Raw genomic sequence first — 17,088 nt, 5'->3', positions numbered from 1 at the left:
TGAGTTAGAGATAAACAAATGAAGGCAGACTTTGACCTCAGCCTGTTAAAATCCATTTGGACAGTTAACCTCAGCTGATCACCGCTTCATCTACCAGAGCGACCCACAGGTAGGAACCGAAGTCTGGCCTGAAAAATAAAGAGATGTTGATTAAATTTATGTTTAATCTGTGTATTGTGTTAGAGCATTAGTGAATTACACCATCTGTTCTGCTGTACGGTCAGGAGGCAGTCAGGGCTGATCATGTGAAACCAATGCAGTGGTTGATGAATGGTGTGTGTGTGTGTGTGTATCACATGGTAAGGATATAGCAGACAATTAGTGAACCATGGAGAGGCTTGGAGATGTGCTGCAGTAACACCACACTGTGACTAATGCCATATACCTGTATCAGCTATTTCTGGCAATAAGGCTGGGTTCGCAGAGGGTTTATACTTCCACTGAAACCCAGAGAGTATAGAAACACTCAACGAAAGGCATGTCGCCAAATGGTATTTTCTGCCTCTTTGTGGGCTGAATTTTTTATCTACTTGTGCGATGGCTACTGCTCTGTGAAAGGAAGATATACTACTCTATATGTCAACCATATTGTAATTTGCAATGACAATAAATTGATTCACAATGGGATTTTTTGTACTTTAATTGCAAATCTTAGGGGTGTTCCTGAATTAGAGAAAGCACAAATAATGTGATGGAAACTGATATTTCTTCCACTTTTTATTCCAGGGCAAAAAACAAAAAGCCATAACTGTCTGTTTGTCAGCCATTATGTCTCTTGAATTTATGTAAACTGCAGGATGAAGATGTGAAAATATATTCTGCAATAATTCTGCAAATAAAGTTGCATTGCCAATGATTATCAAGTTCGAAAACACAACATTTTCCTGATTTAACATGACTTCCAGGGTAAGGCACACCCACTTCCAGTATTCTATCCAAACATGGATACAGATCATAAAGTCTCTGTACACCTCTAGTAAAAAACATCAAAATAGAGCTTGTTCATCAAAAAAAAAAGTGCCAGGGTAGGATACCTTTTTACACCTGAGCAGCAGTAAACTATCTAATACTATCTGTCATATTGGTCTAGTTAATTTACTTATGAAGTTAATAAGTCGGTAACCATTAATTAACAAGTAATAAGGCCCTTGTAAGTCCTTACAAGATGCTTATTAACATTATTTTGTGTTTATAAGCTTATATAAGTGTTAATAATGGCATTATAATACAGTTAATTGCAGGCTATAAGAGATTTATAAGCACTAATAAGAAACGTGTTAACAGTTACAACAACAATGCTTAAGAACATTAATAAAAAGCCTCATGCGTATCTTATAATTGTTCATAATAGCATTACAAACACCCATGACCCACCCATTATGTCTTTGCCATGCCTTTATTAATCTTATTTTGTTTGCTTATTGATATTAAAATATACTTTATCGCTCATCTATTATAAGTTAACTATAAGTTAACTATGCTTTTTGCAACTACCGGATCTAAAGCGAGAACAATGCCTTATTACTTGTTAATTAATGGTTATTAAGGACCTTATTATGAAGCGTTACCAGTCTGTTAATTTTAAAATAAGTTCAAAGAAACCTGAGTTATGGGCTATGCAATATTATAAATGTTTGTTTATTGACTTTCCTCTGTCCTCCTGTCATTTTGCAAAAGTGACCCCTGTTCACACACCCTGCTGTAGTGCACGAGTTAATGAATCCAGATATGAGTGACAATCAGTAACAAAGTATTAGGACTGAGTCATGATGACTGGGTTCAGTCCCACAGGAGTCTACATATGAACACCTCACATTATTTTCTGTCACTGTCTTTCCTCCGTCAGGTCTTCAAGGTTGAACCATGAGCGCCTTCGTGACTCTGTCGACAGGCCAGAGGATGCCCGTGGTCGGGCTCGGCACTTGGAAGAGCGCTCCAGGACAGGTAGAACTCATTTCAGTAACTTATTAAATGATAAAAACTAGTGTTTGGACTGTTTCTGTGTCCATGTGTCCTCAGGTGAAGCAGGCGGTGCTGGCAGCTTTAGACTGTGGGTACAGACACATCGACTGTGCTGCTGCATACAGCAATGAAGAGGAGGTGGGAGAAGCTCTGTCTGTCAGGGTCGGCCCTGGGAAGGTTAGAAACAAACTAGTTTTGTTTGAATCAGACGGGAGTCAGACAGCTCGTGCTTGACCTTGAAAACAGCAGTAGACTAAACATTCTCAAATCAAGATCCACTTACTTGTGCTTTAAAACATGTCAAATTGATTTATTTACTCTTTTAAAAGCCCAACATCAGTAATGATATTCTGTTTGTAAGATGTGGATAATTCTTTCTTTCAAAATTATTTTTATTGGATTTTCCTTGGATGCATAATTATATCAGCTGTCAGAGCACACATCAGTTTATCCAATACATCCATAGACTAGGCAAGTACAAAATAATTGAAAACACCAAAGTTATAGTCAAAATATACAAAAACAAAACAAATAGAAGAAAAAAAACAAATAAATGAATGAAGATAACCATATAAGAGAAAATTATAAAATAAAAAAATTTGAAAAATAAATAAATACATAATAATAATAATAATAATAATAATAATAAAAATTGAATAAGAGGAAAATAAGACACAAACAGACAGAAAGGGATAACATAAGAGGGAAGGGATGTGGGTAATTCTTGATTGAGAAACAGAGTAAGTGAGAGGGATCAACATTTAAATACATTCTGAGTTAAAGGGCCATTTCACCCCAAAATTAAAAACCTCACCTCTAGTGCTACTTATCAGTTTAAACTGTTTTGGTGTGAGTGTTTGAGATGTAGAGATGTCTGCCTTCTTGTGAATATAATGAAACTATATGACACATTGCTCAAAATCCCAAATAATTGGGATATAGTTTCATTGCTAAACTGCTCAAACAAATTCTGTGGATTATCTGAAGTAAGCACGTTTATTTCTAGAAATAGAGTCTACAAACACAGGAAACTGTTGGTAGCACTTTAAATATCTACACATTAACTCACTGAATATCAATATCCGAGCAACAAATATTTTCATAATACACATGAAATGTCTCTGATTTAAGTTTATACCTCAAACTACCTTAAACTATAATTTACTTCTCTGTATTGAACAGAAAATATTTTGCATACCCATTATCCTTTTCCCTTCAGGCTCTGCGTCGTGACGAGCTGTTTGTAACATCCAAACTGTGGAACACAAAACACGACCCTGACGATGTTGAGGAGGCGTGCAGGACCAGTCTGGCCCACCTGGGTCTCTCCTATTTGGACCTGTACCTCATGCACTGGCCCATGGCATTTCAGTGAGCCGCTGCACACAGTGAACTGATTGGTTGTCATTGTTTTGGACTAATGTTAAACAGGGGCGTCTCTAGGATTTTGACACATCAGGGGCTTGTGTAACCACTTGTGCGCCAAAGCTAAAGTAGTGGCTTTTTAAAAAATAAAATAATTAATTGTTACTCAAACCTGTCCCAAAACACTGTTTTATCGAAGCATCATCATAAGATAACCATAGTTTAAGGATGTGATCTTAAAAATACAATTTATTTATTTATTTATTTTTTGAAAATTAATATTCGGGCTGATTAAAAAACAGCTTTTGTTCTGTTCTGTTTTAGCCTAGGGACGCCACTGATGTTAAATGACAAAATGTATCCGATCAGCTGAAGCAGGCATTGTGTGTGTGGATGTTTTTAGGCGAGGGAAGGAGCTGATGCCTCGACGGGAGGATGGAAGTATTTGTTACTCTGACACTCACTACAGAGATACCTGGGCAGCTATGGAGAGCCTGGTGGACAAAGGTCTTGTCAAAGCCATAGGACTGTCCAACTTTAATGCCAGGCAGGTTGATGACATCATCAGCAGGGCCAGACATTTACCTGTGGTGAACCAGGTACAATTGGCTTCCTCATAAACCAAAATAAATATTTTTGATAGGGTTTTATTAACAACAAAGAATGTGTTATTCAGAAGTGGGCCTACAAATTGCATGGCAACAGTCTTAAATCAAGGCTGAAGATTTTTCTGTTTGCTGCTGCCTTTCATTAAAATTATTTATTTATTACACTGCCAGTCATTTTTATTCATATATTTAATACCCGCCTTATTCTGTTTTAGGTTGTTTTAATATGTCCACTCTGTTATTAACTGTATCTAATTGTAAGGTATTTAAATGTACATTTAATGTTTTTACTTAAAAGTTGTGTGTCTCACTGTGCCATAGGTAGAATGCCATCCTTATTTGTCCCAGTCAGATCTTCTGTCTCACTGTCGGTCAGTAAAGTGTAAAGTGCAGTGCAGTTTTACACATTTCCCTTTTTTTGAGATCAATGAAATCTAATGTTGTTCCAACTATGTCAGTAACAGTGTATACACCTCTGCCTCAGGTCAGTGGCAGTGTGTGTGACAGCCTACAGTCCCCTGGGCAGCGGGGACAGACCCTGGGCCACTCCTGATGAACCAAGTCTGCTGCAGGATTCTCGACTGGGAGCTATTGCCCAGAGATACCAGAAAACACCTGCTCAGGTCATACTCAGGTAAATGTAGATGCAGTTTCTTCCCAAAATATTGAGAGTGTTTCTCTGAAGAAAAATGCAATGAGCCGGTGTGATCAATCAAAGCCTTTAGTTACGTGTACACGGAGAGTTTCTCAGCAATCTCTCTCGACAAACTAAACTTTTCTTCCTTATATACAGAGTTTTAGTCTTACATGATCAAAGAACAGGAGGAAGTTACATGATGAAGTGATTTACTTAATGCAGTTAGCATACAGGAACCAGACATTGGAAAGTAGTGAGAGAAACTTCAAAGAAACAATAGAAATGTGGATTGGGAACCAGTTTAGATACTTGTCATGCAAATCAACTTCAGTAAGGCTTGTCTGCCCATTTGTCCATGAGACATGATTTTAATTCACTGTGCTCTTAATGTTTGTTTAAATATCAAGAATCTAATACTATTTTCCACATAAGACACAAAGCCTCAGCTTCAAGGTAACTTGTCAGCTCGGGTGAACCAATCCGACCTCTTTGGTGTCCTTCTGGCAGGTGGCATGTTCAGAGGGGTGTCGTGTGTATCCCTAAAAGCGTGACACCTTCCAGGATCCAGCAGAACTTGCAGGTGTTTGACTTTTTTCTGTCAGAAGACGACATGAAGCAGATAGAGTCCTTCAACTGCAACAAGCGATTCATCGTCCCTACAGTCGAGGTGACTCACCGATCTTATGATTTTAAAAGGACAACTTTCTTAAGCAGAGCCCATATAGACGTATGACTTGTGTTTATGTAAGTGCAACAACCATTCAAGTCCAAAATTAACTTAATGCTGAGACGCACAGATGACACTGCATGTCTGACACATCAGCCTGTTTTTAGATCTCCATGATCTGAGAGCTGGACTATAGGAATGTGGGTCATAGTCCCTGTAGTTTTCAACCTTCATATATAGCTTTAATGAGAGCATAACCATTTTTTTCTTTTACAGAGAGATGGCAAGAGAGTTTGGAGGGATGGAGAACATCCTCATTTCCCCTTCAATGATCTGTACTGAGTCTATACAGGAGGAATGCAACTTTTTAATTTCAAATGAGTGTCACTCACTGAAGAACCCAAAAATAAACAGAATATGATGAAAATATATTTTCCTGTTTCTCTTTGGGATGCCTGTCATTCATTTAACAGTATGGGATTACAATTTAGAAGAGCTTAAAACTTTTAAAGCCGTTTTCCCCCCAGTAACTTTTGAGATTGCAGTAAAGAAAAAAGGGACCTCCACAGCCAGAGTGACACTCTGTGGTCAGCAGGAGAACTGCCTCTCTGCCCAGTGACAACAGCTTAGATCACCTTAATGTTCACAGAGAAGACTTTCACTGCTGCAGCACTTCTCTCAGAGCTTAAACTCTTAATCATGTTGCACTTCTGAACACAACTAATTAGCAGATAATTCATGTTTTAAAACATTTTCAGTGCCAGTTAGAATTAAATGCATAACCTTTGTGAAAATCCATCCATCCCACTCCATGTTTATATCTCTACTGAAAACTATCAAATATTCAAAAAACAAACAGCAGACCATTACTATATATCCACCATAAGACCTTTGTAAAATTATTTCATTAAGTAGGGTTGTATTAGGTACTTATTCATAGGGTGTTACTTACTGTAGATTGTATTTGGCATGGCTCAACTTTATGAAATACATACATATTTAGATTATCACGACTTGCCAACAGACAGCCCTGTTTAAGTTTACAGTGGGAACTGAAGCTGTTCTCCATGCTCTCATCACACACATCAGACCTCATTGACAAACATTGGTAATTTTACCTCAGAAAACAGGAGGTGGAGTTGCAGGTCTAGCGCTGCCTCCATCGCTTAGTTTGTTTGGCATTGTTAGGTTGTTTGGTAAGAGTTAGTTCAGATTCACCAAAATCACACGAACAGAAATGAGGCAGCAATACACGATCAATTAGTTTGTCAACAGAGTCTGGTAGCTTTCACAAGTGCATAGAGCAGCTTGTTTCCTAGTTAAATGTTTTGATGTTGCCCCCCTCCACAGCAGCACACTGCTGAGCTTCCATGTCAATACTTCTACCTGCTTCTCCAAACTCCAAAGAGTGTGTGCCGACTGCTTTTAGTGTTTACACCTACGATGGATAAATATAATAAAATAAGATAGAAAGGGTAGACACCCTAACTTAGACAGAATGTACAAGGACTCTGTATCAAAGAAGTTTCAAACGAACACTGGTAACACTTCCATTTTGTGAGATTTTATTTTCAACAACATAACCTTGACAAATTTGTAATACATTATATGCTACTGTTTATTTAAAAAAAAGAAGTCATAAGCAATATGTTTTTTTTCTGTTCTTTCTTATAGTCTAGCATAGAATCCCATCACTAAAGCCATTCATGTTGTTTGTGATATACTGAGAATGAGGCCACTCAATAACACCCCCCCACCCACATCCCCCCCTCCCCACTCTGCATCAGTCACTCACCTTCCATTTCCAACATCCCCTTACCCCAACCCACATCAAAGCCAGGGCAAACCAAGCGGCTACATGCTTTCTCCAAGGGAAGTCATACAAAAAAAAGGAACACATGAAAGAAGCACAAAGTCCTAAAAATGTGGAATCTGGTGAGAATTTGTACAGGTGTGATCCCAGTACTGACCACTGTGGGGCAGTGTACATTTATCCGTAAAGGTCATCGTCGTTGTCTTCATTGAACACTGGACCGCTGCCAGTTCCTCCTGAGCCATGGCTTGGACCGCTGCCGCCTGCAGCACTGGAGGGAAACCTGGAAGAGAAAGAAGAGCCATTTAACATTTTTATAGGGAGATTATTGCAATATGGCAACTAGTGTTTCTGGCAATTTTAACACCAAGTGTAAAGTAATGACCATCTTCTGTAGTCTGATTCTAGGAAAAGCCATAATAAAGCTTTTTACATTCGCAGATTATTTCTAATGTGTGTATAGACAAAAGACTTAAATACAAAGCTACCAACACTCATGCTAATACAAACTGTCAGAAAACGTACCTGAAGCTGCCAAAACCACGGCTCTGCTGCAGTGTCTGAGCAAACATCTCATATTTGCGAATGTCATTGTCACTGACGGAGCGGCGAGCGAATCGCATAGCCTCCTCAAAGTGGTCCTTCCTAATCTCTGGCACAGGATCATCCTCTTCCACCTCCTGTGAAAAATCGATGTGGGAGAATATTTTTAACATAAAAAACATCTGAAGAAGCCACAGAGCAGATTCAGACGTGAAAAGCTGACAGAACAAGGACTGACCATTGCTGAGGGGTTGGTCTGCCTCTCCCTCTCTCTGCGGATCTCATTCTCAATGCTCTCTCTGATGGCCAGCTTACACGCCCGCTGGCAGATCTCTGTCAGATCTGCTCCAGAGAAGCCATTGGTCATCTTTGCCAGGAAGTCCAAGTCCACATCCTGTCAACAAAAGACAATAATTTTTAAAAGTTGACATTTTGAAACTCATCATACATAACAATTCTCTCCCAATGTAATTCTGATTAAATTTAAATAGAATTTGTTTCTTTGCATCAAGATTATACAGGGCATCTTTAAGTTTAAATAGGGCACAAATGAATCCTGACTTCTGTATTTAATAGAAAGTAGTCCTGAAAATAGTCAGTGTCACCTTGCTGATGGGGCTCTTGCGGAGGTTGGCTTTCAGGATGCTCATCCTGCTCTTCTCGTCGGGCAGGGGGATGTAGATGAGCTGATCCAGACGGCCAGGTCTCAGGATAGCAGGGTCGATGATGTCTGGTCTGTTCGTGGCTCCAATGATGAAGACGTTCTTCTTGCTGGACATGCCGTCCATCTCGGTCAGGATCTGGTTGATGACGCGGTCGGCTGCTCCGCCACCATCTCCCACGTTGCCGCCACGTGCCTTGGCTATGGAGTCCAGCTCATCAAAGAAGAGGACGCATGGGGCTGCTTGACGAGCCTGGAAACATCACAGGGACACACAAAACGGTCTTACAAAACAATTTAAAAATTATTTACAGTGAAATTGCAAACAATGACGGATGCGGATGTGCTCTGCACCAAAGTTCTATGACAGAAACTCCAACAACATTCTTACCTTGTCGAAGATCTCTCTGACATTGGCCTCAGACTCTCCAAACCACATGGTGAGCAGCTCAGGTCCCTTGATGGAGATGAAATTTGCCTGGCACTCATTGGCGATGGCTTTGGCCAGCAGAGTCTTACCACAACCAGGGGGACCGTAGAACAGCACACCCTTTGATGGGGTCATGCCAAACTTGAGGAACTTGTCTGGGTGCTCCACTGGGTACTGAATTTAGAGAAAGGGAGAAAAAAAAAAAAAAAAGTCAGACAGTCTTTAGAAACAGTAAGAAACAGTAAGAAAACACATTTACAGTTCCTAATACATCCATTTCAGATATAATCCTACTTCTGGAAGAGGTTCCTACCTGCACCAACTCCTGCAGCTCCCTCTTGACATCATCCAGACCTCCAATGTCCTCCCAGGTGATGTTGGGAACCTCAACAACGGTCTCCCTCAGTGCAGATGGGTTGCTCTGGCTCAGAGCCCACTACAGGACAACATTGAGCATGTTAATGACAGCTCATTAGGCCAATTTAAGTTTTTTACTTACACCCTATAGCAAAGACCATATCCCAGCTCCTACCTTGAAGTCATCCATAGTGACAGCAAGTGAGTTCATGACTTCAGCATCAATGGTCTCATCCTCAAGGTCGATCAGATCCATCTTCTTCCTGATGGCCTGCAGGGCAGCCTCAGAGCAGAGAGCAGCCAGATCTGCACCAACATGTCCATGGGTCTCATTGGCTACCTGCATGGCAATACAAAGAAAACAAGATTACTTTCCTGTTTGCTATCCTACACAATACACCTTCATTAAGTAAAATCCTGAACACTGCTCAGGGCTCGAAATATTACTTGTATATGCACCATTGCTTGTAAACAGAAAAACTATTGAGCGTCACCGATACTGCAATGCATTACTTCTAAATTTGATTGCAATGCATTTGTGTGTATTGTTACATATTGAATATTTGCATCATGTAGAAATGCAAAGGTAGACTGAAGAACTGAAGAGTGATCACAGTCCTCTATATAAAAAAAAAAGCTTGCAGCACTTAATGTGTTCTTGCTGAAATTGTCAATACATTTATATTTCTTGTTAATATTTTTGGTTTCTATTTATTGTTATTTTATTGATGCTTTTTTCACATTTTTTGCTGCTATATTATTCCATGTAAGTAAACAACGAATTAGATTCAGTGTCCTGTGTAGTTTTCCTTGGAACGAACAACTGATAACAATCACCACATGACTCCACCTCTCTTCAGGGGAGCAGTGTGTGGTGTCACCTGATTGCAGTTATAATTATGTGTACAGACCTGTTCCAAGTCGACATCGTCAGCCAGTTTCATGTTCTTGGTATGAATCTGGAGTATCTCCAATCTGCCAGTGGCGTCTGGGATGCCAATGTCCACTTCCCTATCAAAACGCCCTGGAGGTAGTGAAGGTTCAGAACACACACTTGTTAGTTCCAGTTGCAGGGAATATTACTACTGCATCCTTTCTAATGACTTGGCAGCCGAAGTAACATTTATGATCATATGTACAAGTTTTTACAGTAACCATCTATATGTTTCACAGAGTATCAGTATTTGAAGTATAGGCAGGATCCAATTCCAACTCTCTGTCAAGGCTGTCAAATACATCCCATCACAAGCCTTTAAAACTGTGGACCTGCACAGTATTGTAAGAAACTGACCCACTAGTGAACTGCAGAGTGCACAAAATAAACAACAGCCAACAGTTTTAATTAGGGATATGACAACATGCTTCAGTAAGCAATGCACAGAGCAGCTCCAGGTTATAGAAAATAAGACACGGTAACTGACGTTCTACTGAAGTTATGTTTTTAAGTGCAGCAAAAAACATCTTGATATTGAACAGTAGATTCTAAATGCAGATCTACTGTTGCCCGTACAAGTGCTCTGCAAAGATTGCCTGGATTATAAGAGTTACATTACTACTGATATTCACTACTTTAGGCCTAAATGTTGTGCTTCTTTTAGTTCTCAACTACTGCAGTAAGTGAATAAATGATTTAAACAGATCCTTTACCAAATCTCCTGAGAGCTGGGTCAATGCTGTTGGGTCTGTTGGTGGCAGCCATGACGATGACATGAGCTCTCTGTTTCAGGCCGTCCATAAGAGTCAGCAGCTGGGAAACGATGCGCCTTTCCACCTCACCATGAGTCTACAAAAAACAATTTACATTTTAAATTGTATCTAGACAATAGGGCCTTGACTGAACTTGAGCAAATGAGTATACAAAATGGATTGCATTCTTTTCTTCAAGGTCAGGACAACAACAGCCATTTTCTTTGATTTCAAGACACTCATACATCATGAATAAACACTGCACTATCATTACGATATCCATTACGTTTTTCCTTCTTCCCACTCACCTTCTCCCTCTTAGGAGCGATTGCGTCAAGCTCATCAATAAAGATGATGGCAGGAGCATTCTTTTCTGCTTCTTCGAAGGCCTTTCTCAGGTTACTCTCGCTCTCTCCTGCCAACTTACTCATGATCTCAGGACCTAAAATGGAAAGCCAAAAATGTTTATTACCAGAGGACACCATAACCTCCTAACATATACTTTATTCAAATAATAATAATAATAATAATAAGTATAAAATGAAAGATGACCTTTGTCCCATCTAAATATTAAGAGATAGCACAGAACTGATGAGACACTTGCAGCTAGCTGATAAGATGTCTTCTTTATAAAGCTTAGCTCATTTCTTATCTTTCTGACCAGTGTTTAGTGTAAAAATCATGATACAAAAACAAAAAAATAAATTTTGTTCCTCATTGTAGACTCAAGCATTAACAGATGATCTTATTCTAACCAAACAAAGAACATAACTACAAAGCACTGCTGTCAAGGACACACTGAGTATTATCATAAAATGCCCACCGATTAGGAATAAATCTCTATACAAAATAGATGAGTATTCACACCATTAATCAGGAAGAAGAAAGCTCCAGTCTCATTGGCTACGGCTCTGGCAATCAAAGTCTTTCCAGTTCCAGGGGGTCCATATAGCAGGATTCCACGTGGGGGCTGAAAGGGGGAAAACAAATTGATATATTAATTGGGACACTACACAAACTGAAAGAAAGTCAAACAAAACCAAAAGCCATAGACAAGCCTCCTACAGTGACACAATAGTGGCAGTTATACAACAATGTATGTGTAGTTGCCACTGATCATTCCTGCCTAAGTATTATTGTAGCTCACATGCGCATATTTAAACTGTAGATGGGTGTATTCTATTTTCTAGAAGTTTGACAGAGGCTCAGCAAAAATTTTTCAATGAAGGCCTATAATGTTTGCTTGTACATGCATGTAGATAAAAGAGGTGCCTTACCTTCACTCCAATGGCCTTGAACAGTGCAGGGTGTCTGAGAGGCAGCTCCACCATCTCTTTGATCTGAGCTAACTGCTTCCTCACTCCTCCAATGTCATCATAGCCCACCTCGTTCAGGGACTCTTCCTCATCCTGTGTGTTTCAACATAAGATGTTCAAATTTCAATTTGGTTTATTTTTTGGTACATGCCAACTCATGCACTGTGTGTGTATCCACTACTCACCTCTCTCCTGATTGGCTCTCCCTCACAGTGGATGACTGTATCAGGAGCCACGATGCAGTAGGGAGATGGGTCAGTCTCTACCACCTTGAACTCTACAGCACGCATGCCTCCTCTGACCAAGAAAATATCACCTTTACATGGTAAAAAAGAAGCAGGCAAAGAAAAAGTTATTTACATCACTCTCACAGGGCTGCAAATTATGAAATGAAATACCTGATCAGTTATGTAAAATAAAATCATTGTTCTGGCAATTAAAATTTGTCCTCACCTTTGCGGATTGGCCTGTAAGCCTCCAGAAAGTATGGCTTCAAGTAGACCTCAAACAGATTGCCAGTAATTCCTTCTACTGTGTCATCTATTGGGAGGACGTGGATCCTCTTTCCGTATTTCACATCAGGGCATGGCTGAATGCTAAAGGAGACATTAACCTTAATATCACTTCGTTTTAAAAGGAGTGAGTTAATTATTTAGGACGAGTTTATACTTTTCCCTACCTGATGACATCACCCAGTCTGACCCTCAGATTGTTGCGGACCACCCTGTTCATGCGAACCTTTTCATCAGAACAGGTGTCGTCAGACAGTACAATGCACACAGTCTCCCTTCTTTTCTTTCCCTTCATCAGCACTGTGTCTCCACGGAAAAGCTGCAGCTCGTCCATCTTGGTCTAAAGAAACATTCAGTAAAGTTATTTTGTGCATCTGTGTTTCATTTATGATGAAATATAGTAACTAAACTATTAAAACACATCACAGGGTTTAGATTTATTTATACATGGCTAATGTATTTGTATGCATAAAGACTTCTGAGTGTCTACCTGAGACAGAGAGACCACACTGTTGTCTTCATTGATGGATTCATCAACAATCAGTCTGTTGGGTCTGTTCTTCTGTTTCAGAATTGCAGTGGCTAGATCATCATTTTTGGATCTATGAAGAGAAACAGATGGAACAAGTTGTAGGTCAAACAAAATAGCTCTTATTGTGCACCTTCATGGTCTCATGCAGGTCCTACAATAATATAGCTGCTCAACTTAACAAGTAATTGTGATACAGAAAAACTGTTCAGGATCATCAATCATCAATGTCTCACAATTCCACAGCAATTGGATGTTAAGTTTAATAATTTAATTAAATCTGCCAACGTAAACCAGGCCCCTAAGGTACTTTGTGAAACTTCTAAGAATAAATGGTTTAGTTTCTCTGGTATGTATGGGGAATTGGAAAGCATCCTTTGGCCAAACATCCTTTGTAGGATAGTTTTCTGTTCTCGGGGGTCGATATGGTGACCGCCATCACTCTAAATCAATCATTACTGGTACATTAAACCCAAGATTAAGCTCAAACAGTGTCTGAAGAGACATTGCTAATGTTTGCATTAGTAGTGACACATATGTTTACTATATTGTCACTGTACTTTTTTGAGCACATCTATGAATAGAAACTGCACATCAACTTAGATTATAAATGGCGAGATAGGTAAATTAAAGTAACCAAGTATTCTATTGTGTTTATATTCCATTGTTGCATCATTAATAATAGTAACTAATTACAAAAAAGATTCTGAATTGCTATAATGACAAGTCGTCACACATAATAATTGCCCAAGTCATTTTTTGTCAAAATTGTTTTGTTTTTTTGCCTAAATCATCTCATGACGCTGGCCACCTACGGTAAAATCACCTTAATTCTCAGTTGATCAGATCATGTAATTTTTCCCCTTTAAGATCATCACTTCTTTGAAAATTTGCCACATTCATAGGCATCAGATAAGACCCAGCAAAGAAGAGCTAGAGGGAGATTGTTTAGTTATCAGTTTAGTTTATCAGTGTTTTATTGTTGACACTAATATTGGTAACACTTTACTTTAAGGTGTGTACATAAGAGTGACATGAGCGTGTCGTAAACATCACATGGGATGTGTCATGAACATTAATGACACTTTGAAGTAACATTAATGCTCATTATACTTGTCATGTCATGTTTCTGACAGGCTTGTGTTACTCTTCTGTAGACACCTTCAAAATAAAGTGTTACCATATCTTGCTTATGTCACAACGGCATGTTCAAAAAATTGCCTAAGCCATTTATTTCTCTTAAGATACATAATTTACACACAGTGTTATTGCTATGCCAATAGCCATCCTTTGTTACATCCTTTTTGAGTGAAATGATCTATAAATTAATCTGTTACACTTTTGGTGAAGTTTTGTGTTTCCTGCAAAACTTGAAAAAGTTGAGTTAGGCGATTATTTTAACAGGGTGACGATATGTTTACTGTATTGTCACTGTACTTTTTTGAGCACATCTATGAATAGAAACTGCACATCAACTTAGATTATAAATGGTGAGGTAGGTAAATTCAAGTAACCAAATATTCTATTGTGTTTATATTCCAATTGTTGCATCATTAACAATAGTAACTAATAACCCAAAAAAAAAATCTGTATTGGCTATAATGACAAGTGTAAACAGGTCGTTTACACAAGAAGCTAATTAGCCATCATGGTTAAAACAACACGTGCCAACATGCGTACGTTCAAAATACCGTCAGAAAATAACTGGCAACGTTAGTTAACATTTAAGGTCAAACGGCCGAAACACGTTTCCAGAAAAGTCTAGGTCCGTTTTGGTGGTTTCTCTTTCATGTTGTTAGCATGCTAATGCTAGCCCTGTGGCTAACTGAGCCCAGATGACACAGCAAAAGAAATAGAAAAAAAACTTTGTTAGCTCGCTAGGCTCCTCCACTGAAAGATGAACGGTACAACTCTACCGTGACTTTAAAGTACATTAGCTCACGGCGTAAGCGTGAGTAACATAGATGATGAAATGTGTTATTATTAAATAGAGCTCAAGTATTGTTTTATAATGGATAGCCTATAACCCTGTTAGCCTGCTAGCTATGGTGCACCGTACCGGGATGACTAGCATTACCGCTGGAGAGGTCTTCGTGACACGGTTAGCCCTGCCACAGTGTATGCCGTTTGCTCATTGGATTCATAACGTCATTTGTACCATTTAGTGTTTGAAGCCGCCTCCACCGACAGGCTGTGAGCCGGCATACAGGCCAACAGTTCTGGTGGACGGCTTCGGCCTTGACACTGTTGCTAAGCTAGCGTTAGCATCAAACACGACAGCGATGACTGCGCTTTGTCACACAGCTGGATAATCTAATACGGTTAACTGGCCAACGACAACCGTGTGGATGACAACTGTCAACAATCCGTCAGTATAACACACAACTGCCAGTGGATTTGCAATGTTACGTTATTCAACCAACGAACCAAAGTGCGGAGGCTGAAGTCACTGACCCCGTTAGCTCTCCTGCTAGCTAATGTCTTAGCAACCGAGCTAACTTCATCAAACTAACGTATTCTGAGCTGACGTTGGCCACTTAAAAGGCATTTAACCATTGTTCTGAAAACAACATTTGACTGAAAGATGTGTCTACTTACTCCCCTCCCGAGGCCATGGTCGTCCACCTGGATTACTTTTAATAAATAAAGAAATTCTAGCTAAATGTTTAAGAGGCTTAACCGGTTCTCGTTACTCAACGATCTCTGTGATTTCACACGAAAGAGCAGCAGTTTCCGTGCTCCGCTGTACAATTATACCATGAGCTGGACGCATCCGGCGTTCTGATTGGCTACCGGCTGTCCATCAGATTCGGCAACCAATGAGAGAAGCCGGAGTCTGACGTCTTCCAGAATATTGTGGAAATTTGGCCAGTTATATATGTGTGGGATGTTCCTATTTTCAGCAACGTTTCTCTGATTTGCCATTTAAGCCTGTCACCAAACTTCTGTCATCCAATTAATTTGCACCGCGTTGTTACTTAAGATCGCAAAAACATAGAATTAGCCTTTTATTAAAAACAGCGTCCATGTGAAGAACATAGCGATTTTATTTGTCCGAGCAATACATTAAACCATATACACATCTGTATAAATGGGCATTTTAAAGTAGCATCACAGTTTATAATGTGTATATTGTCACACTGTTAAAATAATCCCAGCCAAGGGTTATTTTTTTGTCAAAATTGTTTTTTTTGCCTAAATTTGCCTCATGACCCCGACCACCTACGGTAAAATCGCCGACATTCTCAGTTGATCAGATCATGTGATTTTACCCCTGTAAGATAATGGCCTATGTCAAGAGTGTGACTTAAGATTTATTATGCCTAAGTCAAAATAAAATGTGACTTAGGCAATTTTTTTGAACATGCCTTTGTGACTTAGGCAATATATGGTAACACTTTATTTTGAAGGAGTCTACATAAGAGTGACATGAGCGTGTCATAAACATAACATGGGATAATGCTCATGACACTTGTCATGTCATGTTTCTGACAGGCTTGTGTGAGTTGTGTAAGTTACATAATTTACACAGTGTTATTGCTATGCCAATAGCCATCCTTTTTTACATCCTTTTTGAGTGAAATGATCAATAAATTAATCTATTACACTTTTGGTGAAGTTTTTTGTGTTTCCTGCAAAACTTGAAAAGTTGAGTTAGGCGATTATTTTAACAGGGTGACGATATGTTTACTGTATTGTCACTGTATTTTTTTGAGCACATCTATGAATAGAAACTGCACATCAACTTAGATTATAAATGGTGAGGTAGGTAAATTCAAGTAACCAAATATTCTATTGTGTTTATATTCCATTGTTGCATCATTAATAATAGTAACTTATAACCAAAAAAAAAATCTGTATTGGCTATAATGATCGATAAATGTCATATGTTACACTTTTGTTGAAGTTTTTTGTGTTTCCTGCAAAACTTGAAAAAATTAGTTAGGCAATTATTTTAACAGGGTGACGATATTCTAAAGTAGTATGTATTGTGATTTATCT

The 17,088-nt window shown here is 39.0% G+C and overlaps 2 protein-coding genes across 3 annotated transcripts; one reads left to right on the top strand and one right to left on the bottom strand.

Moving 5' to 3' along the window:
• The first annotated feature begins 40 nt into the window (after positions 1-40).
• akr1a1a (aldo-keto reductase family 1, member A1a (aldehyde reductase)) lies at positions 41-5,670 on the top strand. The gene is made up of 9 exons (XM_059337097.1): positions 41-109; positions 1,847-1,944; positions 2,020-2,139; positions 3,182-3,333; positions 3,731-3,926; positions 4,257-4,306; positions 4,420-4,569; positions 5,080-5,239; positions 5,516-5,670. The coding sequence occupies exons 2-9, from the start codon at positions 1,864-1,866 to the stop codon at positions 5,579-5,581; spliced, it is 975 nt and encodes a 324-aa protein (XP_059193080.1). The 5' UTR covers positions 41-109; positions 1,847-1,863; the 3' UTR covers positions 5,582-5,670.
• Positions 5,671-6,781: 1,111 nt separating this feature from the next.
• Positions 6,782-15,841, bottom strand: vcp (valosin containing protein). 2 transcript variants are annotated; one of them, XM_059337039.1, is made up of 17 exons: positions 15,685-15,841; positions 13,048-13,159; positions 12,725-12,897; positions 12,499-12,641; positions 12,231-12,361; positions 12,007-12,138; positions 11,597-11,699; positions 11,038-11,171; positions 10,691-10,826; positions 9,955-10,067; positions 9,219-9,383; positions 9,000-9,122; positions 8,648-8,860; positions 8,201-8,509; positions 7,834-7,989; positions 7,578-7,732; positions 6,782-7,335 (listed from the first exon to the last, which is right to left on the bottom strand). In XM_059337039.1, the coding sequence occupies exons 1-17, from the start codon at positions 15,699-15,701 to the stop codon at positions 7,230-7,232; spliced, it is 2,421 nt and encodes an 806-aa protein (XP_059193022.1). In that variant the 5' UTR covers positions 15,702-15,841; the 3' UTR covers positions 6,782-7,229. The 2 variants fall into 2 exon arrangements, with proteins under 2 accessions (XP_059193022.1, XP_059193023.1); XM_059337040.1 differs by having other exon boundaries at positions 9,000-9,124; positions 9,293-9,383.
• Positions 15,842-17,088: the final 1,247 nt, after the last annotated feature.

The sequence above is a fragment of the Centropristis striata genome, chromosome 7 (genome assembly GCF_030273125.1).
Source record: "Centropristis striata isolate RG_2023a ecotype Rhode Island chromosome 7, C.striata_1.0, whole genome shotgun sequence".
NCBI lineage: Eukaryota > Metazoa > Chordata > Actinopteri > Perciformes > Serranidae > Centropristis > Centropristis striata.
Note: the sequence above shows the minus strand (reverse complement) of the source record. Positions and strands in the feature narration are given on the sequence as shown.